Below are 12864 nucleotides of genomic sequence, written 5' to 3'. Positions count from 1 at the left end.
GCGACCACATTAAAGTTCTGAGAATCTTCCCCTTAGTCATGAAGTTTAGTTTATGTTTTATTGAAGGAATCATACAAATATACGAGCATACAAAAATATAATACATATTAAACTCATAATTCATAAAAATATTTGTCAAACATAGTTCTATTATTCCTCCAAAATATATTTCCATATTATCTACTATAAAATCTCAATACATTCTCATATTCAAACCCCTTTTTCAATTCCTCAATTCCCTCCTCCTCCCTTCCCTACCCCCCTAAATTATGCGTAAACCTTTTATTAAAGAAATAAAATAACCCCCAAAAAACTAAACCCCCCCAAACCAAATGAAAGTTGACAAAGATAAAGAATAATAAAAATAAAGAACTGGAATTTTAAATAAATAATCATAGCTTAGTAAATCATTAAGAATTAAACTTCTTGCCTTAGTTCAGGGGTGTCCAATGTCGGTCCTCGAGGGCCGCAATCCAGTCGGGTTTTCAGGATTTCCCCAATGAATATGCATTGAAAGCAGTGCATGCACATAGATCTCATGCATAGTCATTGGGGAAATCCTGAAAACCCGACTGGATTGCGGCCCTCGAGGACCGACATTGGACACCCCTGTCTTAGTTGAAAGATTTTGGATATACGGATCCCAAATTTCCATAAACATACGAATTTTCCTAGCCCAACGCTGAACTTCCCAAGTCTCAAATAACAATAAACGATGAAACTGGTTCCTCCAATGCTGGAAAATAGGAACTTATTTTGATAACCAAAATTGAATTATATATTTATGTCCAATTATACATGCCTTTTGAAATAAGAGACACTTTTTTTTTTTTTACCAAAAACCCCACTGCCCCAAAAATTACTCCCCTGGATGAATCTACAACAGAACTACCCCATAATGAGCCCAAAAATAACAGGGTGGCAGTCCAGAATGACCTAATTAAAGGGCATAACCAAAACGCCAGTCATGAGGTTTAAAGAGTGGTATAGAATTTAAAAGAGAAAACAGTTGTTTCAATAAATTTATTAATAGTTAATGTTATAGGATGAAAGGAGATTCGTTTTAATGAGCGTCAAGAAGAATGAAGGAAGTCTTTTTTTTTATTTAAGTGGTTTTTTTTTATTATTTATTTATCAAGTTTTCACATTTTATAAATCAAGTATCCACTTGTACAGAAAGTTGAAGAAAAGCAGGAAAAATAATACTCAAAAGTAAAATGAAAGAATATCTTGGATATAAAATATTAATGTTTCCAGATTTGGCACGGGACACTCAAAGAAGAAGGCGAGAATTTCTTTTGATGAAGCCAGGGGTTACATCTCTTGGAGGGACTTTTTTTCTACGACACCCTTGTAAATGTGTAATACAATATCATATGAAAAAATATATATTCTTTGAGCCATTCCAGTTGACAGCCTTTCTAGCAGGAACTCGACTGGACGAAGGGAAATTAAAGTGAAGTGCAATTGAATAAATGATATCCTTCCTCAGCCAAGGGATCTTGTTTTCCTATATATTTGAATTAATATTTGTTAATATGTTCGCCTAATCCTTCTTGGATCTAATTAGAGAACTTGAGCTGAATTTAAGCTAAACATTTATTTTATTTGATTAAGTGTTTTAATGTAGTTTAAGTATGGACATTTTGTAATCAGTCTAGAATTACTAAATTATATGGGCTAAAAAAAAAAAGTTTAAATAAATACATTTCTGCATACTTTTTAAAGGGCCCTTAAATTATAGAACATGAAAGAGTTGCCATCCAAAGGTCCATCAAGCCCAAAAGTGGCCAACCCAGGTCACAAGTACCTGGCAAAATCCCAAAACAATAAAACAGATTTTATGTTGCTTAATAACAGCTCATGGACTTCTCTTTTAGGAAGTTATCCCCTGCTAAGCTGTTTTCACCACATTCTTTGGCAATGAATTCCAGAGTTTAATTACATGTTGAGTGAAGAAATGTGTTTTCAGTTTACTTAGTCGCTTCCAGTCCTAGTATTTTGGGAAAGAGTAAACAAGCGATTCACATTTCCCCATTCTACTCTACTCAGAATTTTATAGATCTCTTTTCATATCTCCCCCGAGCTGCCTCTTCTCCAGGCTGAAGAGCCTTGAAGGCCTCTTCTACTAAACCGCCCTGCTCCCGACGCTCATAAGAACTCTATGAGCAGAGGGAGCCATTCAGCGCGGCTCCCCGCGCCAAAACCGCTAGCTCGGTTTAGCAGAGGGGGGATAGTCACTTTAGCTTCATAGGGAAGTCGTTCCATCCTCTTGATCATTTGTGTCACTCTTCTCTGTACCACATGTGAGAATACAATGCCTGCTTGTCCTCAGGGAATCGTCATTATGCTTTACGCCGCTGCCGACGGATACAAACACATATTTTTTATTTATTTTTTTTAAACAAAACCATGCACACAACCATGGAATTTAGTCCAAAAGCTCATTCTCTCACTGGTCACGCCAGCATCTAAGGGCTCCTTTTGTTCTTTCCATTAATGTTTCTTCCATTTACTATAACTATTGTATTTCTCCCCTCTTTACCTTGTGTGTCTTTTGTTCGTTCGTCCACAACAACTTTGTATGTATTATAGTTCGTCTGTAGTTTTTTTTTAAAAAAGTATGTATTAATTGTAATATTGTTTGTCTAAAGGAAAAATTTTTTTTACTCTGTACAACGCTTTGTAGAATCGATAAGGCGTTTAATCAAATAATTAAAATAAACAATAAACAATAAACTAAGGTGCGTTAGCGTTTTTAGCGCGTGCTAGCCCAAAAATTGCCGCCTGCTTAAAAGGAGGCGGTAGCTGCTAGTGTGCGGCATTTTAGCTGGCGTTAAGGCCCTAACACGCGTTTGTAAAAGGAGCCCTAAATTAGGTCAAGAAAATCCGCTTTCTTGTGGTATAAGTACCGACAGAACTCTGCTTTACTTACTGATTAATTGCGCCAGTAGTGAGCGCGCTGACTACCCACTGCAGATCCAGCGTTTTGAAGGGGACAAGTATCATGCTGACGTTCTGCGCTAGTTTGGTATAACTTTCCGGGTACATGAAGTGATGAGTCGTTCTGCTGCCAACATCGGTCTCAAACCGTGCTGTTATGGCTCGATTCATCCTGAGAGAGAGAGAGAGAGAGAGAGAGAGAGAAAGAGCAGGGAGCAAGTTATTGAATCGTCTTATGAGTTGATACTTAAAGAAACCTGCAGAAGGTACGCTGGGAGGATGTCTGCTTTTGAAAGGGTGGGACTCAAATCCTCAGTTTCTCCAACGTGGCTGCCGGCGCTGCTAAATGCGTAGGCAGCCCTAGCATTAACGGCGGTAGTAAACAAAACACCGAGCCACTCCCCCGTGTCCCACTGCCCACTAAATCCAGTGCCTTAGGATCTGGAATCTTCATCCCCTCTCGCTAACACCCGAGTATGGAATTTCTTCCTGTGCACCAGCACTGCTTCAAAATTACGTCAGCCTCTGCTACTGGTTTCAGGCCTTGTGGTGAGAACGGAACTGGGCTTCATTTGATCTCATGGAATTTTTTAAAGTCTGATCTTGTTCCCACCTATTGTTTTTTACCTTAGATCAGGAGTGCCCAAATGGTCAATCGTGATTGACAAGTAGATCGCAAAGGCAACGTGAGCCGATCGCGATGCCTTTGCAATCTTGTTCTTCTTGCCTTCCCGGGGAAGCAGGGAGAGATCGGTGTGGTGGCTTTGGGGGGGGGGGGGGGCAGAGAGAAAGAAAGACAGGCAAGCAGGGGGAGAGAGAAAGAAAGACAGAAATAAAGAGGGAGGCAGGGGGAGAAAGAAAGAAAGGCAGGGGCAGAAAGAAAAAGGCAGAAAGAAAGAAATATTGGATTTACAGTCAGAAGAAGGAAGTACAACCAGAGACTCATGAAATCACCAGACAAAAAGTAGGAAAATGATTTTACAGTCATACCTCGGTTTGCGAGTAACCCGGTTTGTGAGTGTTTTGCAAGACGAGCAAAACACTCAGCAAACTTTTTTTTTTTTTTTTTTTTTATTTATAATTATACAGTCTTATTTTACAAGAATTAATTCTTGTTACATTGAATACAGGGAAGAAAATTTTTTACACAATAATACTTTTACAACAATCATCATAATGATAAACCCTTTCTTAGACCACAATAAACAGGGGGTGACCAAAACTAAAATTAGAGAGATATTTAGAGGAATAGTACAAAGAAGAAAGGCATAATGTATCTAGCGCCCATTACTATTAATATCCCTTAATCCTTAATGATCTGCTTAACATCTAGAAATTCCTTCAGATGGTTAGGAGAGAAAAAAACATATTTAACACCTAAGTACCTAACCAGGCATTTGCAGGGATACACCAATAAAAATGTTGCTCCAATATTTATAGTCTGTTGTCGCATTGCACTCAGCAAACTTTTGACTCGCAAACCGAGTGTTGACTCGATTTGCGAGCACCCCCTCCGATAACCGGTATCGCTCTCCCCTGCTCGCAAAGGCCCTCTCGCTCCAACTGCCCCCCCCCCACGCGTGAACCGGTCCCCTGCCCGAACAACTTAAACTTACCCCCCTGTCTAGCGCAGGCACAGATCGTGTGCCTAGATCTTCCGGCTTCCGCCTGCCTTGAGCATGCATCTGCGCATGCTCAAGGACTTCTAATTCTCCCTGTTGCCGAGATTCTCGGCGAGAGGGAGAATTAGAAGTCCTTGAGCATGCGCAGATGCATGCTCAAGGCAGGCAGGCAGAAGCGGAAGCCGGAAGATCTTCTAGGCACACGATCTGTACCTGCGCTAGACGGGGAGGGGGGGAAGTTTAAGTTGTTCAAGCAGGGGAGGGGGGCGGTTCGCGCCGGGGGGGGGTGCCGGTTGGAGCGAGGGGGCCTTTGCGAGCGGGGGGGGGGAAGCAATGCCGGTTATTGGGGGGTGGGGTGGGAACGTATCAAAGCGAGTTTCTATTATTTTCTAAGGGGAAACTTGCTTTAATAAACGAACATTTTGGATTACGAGCATGCTCCTGGAACGGATTATGCTTGTAATCCAAGGTACCACTGTGTTTTCTATTTAGTGATCAAAATGTGTCCGTTTTGAGAATTTATATCTGCTGTCTATATTTTGCACTATGGCCCCCTTTTACTAAACCGCAATAGTGGTTTTTAGTGCAGGGAGCCTATGAGCATCAAAAGCAGCGCAGGGCATTCAGCGCATCTCCCTGCGCTAAAAACCACTATTGTGGTTTAGTAAAAAGGGAGGGGGTATATATGTCTATTTTTGTATAGTTGTTCCCGAGGTGACATTGCATAAAGTCATCTGCCTTGATCTCTTTGAAAATAAACCCTGAATACAAATGATAATTAACATTTTCTCTGCGAACGGTGTGCTTTGTGTTTTTTAAAAAAATTTTATTCTTGGTAGATCATTTTGACTTGGTCATTTTAAAAGTAGCTCGCAAGCCAAAAAAGTGTGGGAACCCCTGCCTTGGATGTTTAACTTTTCCTTTGTATATACTTGGGATCTTTTAAGAAAACAATCAAATGACTGAGAATTGCCCAGAATGCTGCAGTCCGTCTCATTTATGGCCTCAAGAAATCGGACCATGTAAGCCCATATTACAAAAGACTACACTGGCTGCCTGTGGAAGCAAGAGTCATCTTTAAGTTTGCTTGCCTTTGCTTCAAAACCATGACAGGTTCATCCCCATCCTATCTGTCACACCAATTCAAATTCCCAGGCACAACTAATACACCTTGTGCCTACTTGTTCACTTTTCCATCCTTAAAGGGCTGTGCCTACAAGAGATTCCTTGATAGAACATTATCATTCCAAGCAGGCAAATGGAATAAATGTTTAAACAACTTTATCTCAAAACACACTTTCTTATCAAGCTTTTAGGAAGTCAATCAAAACTTATCTCTTTGACAAATTTCTCTGACCCCACTTCAACCTTGATGTACTTCCAAAACACTTCCAGATAAACTTGACTAAGCTTAACATGCCAGTGTAATTTTGAAAGTTCTCTGTAATGTCGCTGTCTGTATCCAGCCTCTTCCCCTGTAAACCTCTTTGAACTATTTGTGGTATTGCGGTATATAAAAATACAGTTATTTTCTTCCCTTTTATCCACTGTGTTCATGCATATCCAGTAATTTTATTTTTTGGTCTGCGTTTAAGATTATGTCCGTCTAATATATGTTAAATGTACTTTCCCCTTTTTTAATTATTTATTGTACATCGCTTAGAAGTTTTGATAAGCGAGTAATCAAATTTGAAATAAAACTCGAAACTTGATTTTGGTGGTATGCCATTCATACCATAAAACTGTCATATGAAGCATTGCTATTCTCCTGTAGGTCAGCAGGGGGTGGTACAGGATAAGACACTGGGCATTGTGAAGGGCAAATTATAACCCTGCAATAATGGATACACCCTATAACCTTCAAGTGCCGTCGGTACTGGACACAAACTCAAACCAATGCCTAGTTTCACTAGAGATGACATTTTAGTTTAGAAAATGCATTACGTTTGATCCACTGTGGGTTTTTCGCCCTGATACCTCAGTCTGCAATGAGATACCAAGGCATCTTCATGCTACCAAAATGTCACTAGAAGCTATTCCAATGTACAAACCTCGGTTTGCGAGTAACGCGGTTTGTGAGTGTTTTGCAAGACGAGCAAATCGTGCCTCAGAAACCGAGCGTTGACTCGATTTGCGAGCCCCCCCAAACACAAGCCCTTACCCTGATCTGGCACCAACCCACAGGACATGCCAGTTCCGGTGCCTGAAGATCCTGCTTCTTGCCTGGGCTTGTGTTTGGGCGGGCGATGCTGGTTCTCAGGGGGGGTGGAAGCGCGCCAGTGGCCTCGGGGGTAGGTGTTTTTGGGATATGTGGTGGGGTGAGCTGGAGCAGTGCTGGTGGCCTCGGGGAAGGGGGGGTGAGGAACCAATCAAGCGAGTTTTCCTTACTTCCTATGGGGAAACCCGCTTTGATATATGAGCACTTTGGTTTACGAGCGTGCTTCTGGAACAAATTATGCTCGCAAACCAAGGTTCCACTGTACCTTTCAATCACCGCCAGTTACAGTCTAGCTGAAAATGAACTAATTTTACCATTTCATGTTCACCATTTACAACTATTAAGCGCTTTGGTATGAGTTACAGGGACTCATGAATCATGTTCTAATCAAGGTGAGCTCTAGAAATATGATTTCAGGAGCAGTTAATCCACTATTCTGCCCAGTACGACTTGTTCAACTAAATATTCAAATCCAGAGGTACGTACTACTATAGGGAGGAGGATTTGTGTAAAACCACATACCATAATGAAGTTATGGATCTGCTTAAAGCGCATTTACTCATTCTGTGCTTATAGGGAGGTGGTCTCAGATTACATCTTTCTTTCTACAAGCAAAGAGTTACAACAGTGGTTCTGAAACCTATTCTTGGAGACCCCCCAGCCAGCTGGGTTTTCAAGATACCTCTGATGAATATGTATGAGTGAGATTTGCCTATAAAGTAGGCAGCAGGCATGCAAATTTCACTCGTGCATATTCATTAGGGATATTTTGAAAACCGGACTGGCTGGGGGTCCCCCAGGACAGGTTTAGGAGCCATCGAGTTACAATATTATAAGCATCTTAATCCAGTGTAGTTCTGCCAACATAGCAACATGCTCAAAGACTCAAGCCGTTATGAAAGTCCCAGACAAAAAGCTTACTCTGGCATTTTAATATATATTAAGCAGCTAAAACTGAGCCCCAATCAATGCATCAAATTAGCACCCAGCCTTTCAGCCACATCTCGTTCTCACCTCATAATAAAGTTATGGCTATCTATGATCGAGCCATAGTTTGAATTCTTTAGATTCCCAGAGTTTCCCACCACGGCACACCGTCGACACTGGAATGGGTCCGGGGCCGGAAAGTCGTTTTCCCCCGGAATGAGATCAAAGAGCTCGGTCAGCATTTCGTTTATGTTTTTAGGCTTTCTTTCCGACTGCAGCTTCTGTTGATAAGAGAATACAGCACAGAAAATTTTTACATTTGTCGAGAGCATGCACTTTGCAAAAGATGCAAACTAATCACCCCACCGCTGTCAAGCAACTTTACAAAGTGAAGGGTGACAAAGGGGCCACTAGGCCCAGAATTCACGCGACATTACAGTGGTAACTTGTTCTTCAAAAATTGTGGTGAAATGGGCAACTCGAGATGTTTGAGAAATTTACAGAATCCTCTACTCACTTCAGACACTCACAAGACTTTGCTCAATCTGATTTGATGAATTTTTTTACAAAGATTTGTGTATTAGCTTATTTTTGTTTCAGGTATTCAAGGAGTTGGATGTTTTCCATCATAAGAACATAAATGTAACCCGTCTCTCTCCGAGATGTTTTTCTCTTCTTGTAGTCGTGAGCTGCCGAGTTCTCAGCGAGAGTTCTTCCAGTTAGAGAATGGGTTAACATAAAAAAAAACCTTCACCCAAATAAATGTTTTAACCTTGGTGAAATGTATAATTAACTTTAAAGTCAGATACAATTTGATATTTCAAAGATTTTAATACATAAAAAAACCAAAACCTTGATCAACACACAAATTAAAACTGTTAGAACTAAACAATATTTACAAAGTTATCAGTTTTACTATTTACAAATTATGGCATTTTTGTTTCCACAGGTTAAACCCATTTTTTGAAGACAATCTATAGCCCACCTCTCTAAGAGCGAATTTTAAAAGAAAATAGTACTATCAGATAAGGAACGTGCTGGGACTTTAGATCATTTACTTTATTATTGTCCCTTGATACTACAGTTTTGGAGATCTATGTTCAAATATATTTTATTGAATTTCCAACTACAAAACCTGTAAACAGTCAAATACAGTTAGCAGATTCATTCACTATAACAGAAATCTCAACCCCGCCCCCAACCCCCTTTCCCCTTTCCCACTCCAGGAGTCCAGAGCCGTGTCGAGAAGCTTAGAGTCCATCTCATAAATTCAACAATCTACTATGGGCATGAGGCGTAAGATCCAGCCAAAAATGTTTTGGAGATCTATTTGGGACCAAGTAAATAGTATGTTGGAGAATCCAGTGACTTTATCTTATGATACTATTTTATTTGGTACACTTATGAGAGCTAAAAGCCAATTATCAATGAGAAATAACAAACTTCTTTTAGTAATGACAAGGGTTGCCATGCAGCTTAGCTTAAGAAACTGGAAAAATTGGGATAGGTTGAATTACTCATGTTGGTGGGAATCCCTGTATTATACTTATAAATTGGAACGATGTATGGCTATACAACAGGGTCGTTTTAAGAATTTTATGGATGTTTGGGAGCCATTGGCTAAATACTATAAAGAATAATAATTGAGTTTTATTTAATAGACAAGTACACCTACACATCCTGGGGGGGGGGGGGGGGGGGGGGTTGAAGGGAAGGGAATGATATTAGAATTGATCCAAGGATTTATGAATAGCTTCCTGAAGGTTTGATAGATTTGTCTTTTAAATGGGAGGGTTGGGGAAATTTCTTGGTGTAGTAATATTTGTAAGTTTTGTTGCGCTTATTATATAATGTACATATATGTGAATCATTATTGCGCATTTGTAGTTTGAAAATCAATAAAGAATTTGAAAAAAAAAAAAAAAGATAAGTAACGTGCTTTTGAACTTTTCAATAAAGTCTATTCAGAAGAATTATAGCCATTAGTTAAATTAAGAATCTAGTTCTTTTAATATGTTCTGTCTTACAGGTATCAGATGATGCTTTGGACCGTCTCAGCAGATGCAGGTAAGCGTAGACGGTCACCTGTCCCTGTCCACATATCTCAAATAGCCTCCACCTCAAAGTTTCTTTATTTTTGATATATCGTCTAACAAAACAAGTGTCTAAACGGTGTACAATATAAAAAGATTGTAGAAAACAATTAAAATAGGTAAATAAAAGCAATATTTTATCAAATAAACTAAACTAAACTAAGCCTTAGGTTTATATACCGCATCTTCTCCACGGAAGTGGAGCTCGACACGGTTTACAGAGTTTAAAAAATATGGGAAGAGAGAAGAGAAAGAGTTCACAAAGCATAAAAAGAGGGGATGTAATCAGGAGAAGATTATTATATGCTAGAGAAAAGCCAGGTTTTCAGTTGTTTTCAGAATAGTTGGAGGGAGCACAGGTTCCGCAGCGGGACAGTGAGGTCGTTCATGAGGCCGGTGATTTTGGAGAGGAGGGATCTACCCAGTTTACCTGCGTGGAGGATGCCGTGTAGAGAGGGGAAGGATAGTTTATGTCTGTGGGCAGATCTGGTGGTAGTTGGTATTAAAAATACTAGATGAATTCACATTGACGTACATGGAACAAAGGGAAGTTGGGGAGAGAAAGGTTGTTTAAAATACATCGAAGTAAAATGAGTAAAAAAGGAAGATAAATGGGGAGAGGTAAAACATTAGGATCAGAAGAAGCGTTTGATGTTTCAAGGCTTCACAAGAATTAAAGGTTTGAGAAGCAGAAGCTGGTACTAGAGAGTAAAGGTGTCTTTAAAGATAAAAGTTTTAAGTTTGGCTTTAAATTTTTCAAGAGAGTTCTCTAATCAAAGATCTAATGGGAGGGCATTCCACAGAGAGGAGGCGGTGACTGAAAAAATGGATTTACGAGTAAAACAGTTCGCGTATTGACTGCATGCAAAGTAGGTTTTGATTGTTAGATCGGAGGGCCCTGGATGATGAATATGGGATCAAAAGTTTATTTATGAATGCTGGGTGGTTAGTTTTTTTGTTTTAAAGGTGAGGAGGAGTATTTTACATAGTAACATAGTAGATGACGGCAGATAAAGACCCGGATGGTCCATCCAGTCTGCCCAACCTGATTCAAATTAAATTTTTTTTTTTTTTTTTTATTTTTTCTTCTTAGCTATTTCTGGGCAAGAATCCAAAGCTTTACCCGGTACTGTGCTTGGGTTCCAATTTTATAGGCCAATTTTATAGGCGATGAGTAGCCAATGTGCTTTGCGGAGGAGAGGAGCGACATGGTCAAATTTTTTTTGCATGATAGATTAATTTGACAGCAGTGTTTTGCAATAGTTGTACATAAGAATCTAAGAATTGCCACTGCTGAGTCAGACCAGCGATCCATCCTACCCAGCTGTCCGCTCATGCGGCGGCCCTCAGGTCAAAGATCAGTGCTCTAAATGAGTCCAGCCTCACCTGCGTACGTTCCAGTTTAGCAGGAAATTGTCCAACTTTGTCTTGAATTCCTGGAGGGTGTTTTCCCCTATAACAGACTCAGAAGAGCGTTCCAGTTGTCTACCACTCTCTGGGTGAAGAAGAACTTCCTCACGTTTGTACTGAATCTATCCCCTTTCAGCTTTAGAAAGTGCCCTCTCATTCTCCCTACCTTGGAGAGGGTGAACAACCTGTCTTTATCTACTAAGTCTATTCACTTCATTATTTTGAATGTTTCGATCATGTCCCCTCTCAATATCATCTTTTCAAGGGAGAAGAGGCCCAGTTTCTCCAATCTCTCACTGTACGGCAACTCCTCCAGTCCCTTAACCATTTTAGTCGCTCTTCTCTGGACCCTTTTGAGTAGTACTGTGTCCTTCTTCAAGTATGGCGACCAGTGCTGGATTAGAGAATAATTAAATCTTACATCTCCAAACCTGACCTAGCCCAACTCTTCTACACCTATGTTCTCTCCAGGATGGATTACTGTAACTCTCTATTTAATGGCATAGCCAAAAAAGATCTCAAATGCCTCCAGCGCGTACAAAACACAGCAATCCGCCTCCTACACAGCCTCAACTACCATGACCCTATCTCCACAGCCTTCAGTGCAGAGCACTGGCTCACGATCAACCAACGCTGTGCTTTCAAGGCCCTGGTGATAGCACATAAAAGAATCTATGCCACCACCCCAGCATACATAGGATCCAAGAAAACCCTGTACAATCCCACCTGCCTCCTCCGCTCTGAAATGGAGAAACACCTATGTATCCCCCCAGGAAGGTCTCTCCTATCAGAAACCGCCCGCAAACACTCCTATAGCCACTTCATCCCCCAACTCTGGAACCAACTCCTCCCCACAAATCAGACTACAGAACTCTCTGATGACCTTCTGGAAAACAGTAAAGACCCTCCTCTTCAACTGAAATTCTAAATGCAAACTACCCCTTGACTGCCTTATATTCCCCCTCCTTTCTGCACTCTCCTGTACTTAAGTTGCTGTATAGTCTTTGAACTGTCTAAAATGTACTTAAGTTGCTGTATAGTCTTGTACTGTCCAAAATGTTTTCCATTGTGAATGTTGGCTTGTAACCCGTTCTGAGCTACTGGGAGGACAGGACAGAAATTGAAATAAATCTCTTTCTTTTCTGTCACGTTGGGTACCAGCGCTCTTGATTGAAGCTTCTAGTGAAGATACCCTACTGCTCTTAACTAAAGTTAACACACTGAAGTAAAACCTTGTTCTTCCCCAAGACTTATAACTATTTACACTAACATCTAACTAACTGGCAAAACCCCATCCCAACAACAGATAGGGCTCCTTTTACTAAGCTGCAATAGCGGTTTTAGTGTATGCTGAATTGCCGCGCACGCTAGACCTTAACGCCAGCATTGAGCTAGTGTTAGTTCTAGCCGCCTAGCGCGGGTTTAGCGCGCACTAAAATCCTACGTGCGCTAAAAACGCTATCGCGGCTTAGTAAAAGGAGCCCATAATTAAGGTTCCCTGAACTAGAACCCTCTCATGCAATTAAGGAAAAAATAGGAAAACCCTTGAATTCAAATATTTATCAAATGTCTATCAAAAAGACAGACAGAAACAACATTTATCCAAATTCACTTTCTTATTATAGGAACAGATTGGTTAAGTTAGCTCAGT

At 40.4% G+C, this 12864-nt stretch overlaps 1 protein-coding gene across 3 annotated transcripts in view; it reads right to left on the bottom strand.

Annotated features, from left to right (window-relative positions):
• Window positions 1–12864, bottom strand: part of ST3GAL1 (ST3 beta-galactoside alpha-2,3-sialyltransferase 1) — a 213290-nt gene that overhangs the window by 22540 nt on the left and 177886 nt on the right. For all 3 annotated transcript variants that reach the window (XM_033933301.1, XM_033933300.1, XM_033933302.1), the window contains 2 exons: window positions 7798–7991; window positions 2936–3115 (listed from right to left, as the gene is read on the bottom strand). In XM_033933301.1, coding sequence (XP_033789192.1) covers window positions 2936–3115; window positions 7798–7991 — 374 coding nt within the window. The remainder of the gene's footprint in view (window positions 1–2935; window positions 3116–7797; window positions 7992–12864) is intronic.

The sequence above is a fragment of the Geotrypetes seraphini genome, chromosome 2 (assembly GCF_902459505.1).
Source record: "Geotrypetes seraphini chromosome 2, aGeoSer1.1, whole genome shotgun sequence".
Classification (NCBI taxonomy): Eukaryota; Metazoa; Chordata; class Amphibia; order Gymnophiona; family Dermophiidae; genus Geotrypetes; species Geotrypetes seraphini.
The sequence above is the reverse complement of the archived record's forward strand: the minus strand, read 5'-3'. Positions and strand labels throughout refer to the sequence as shown.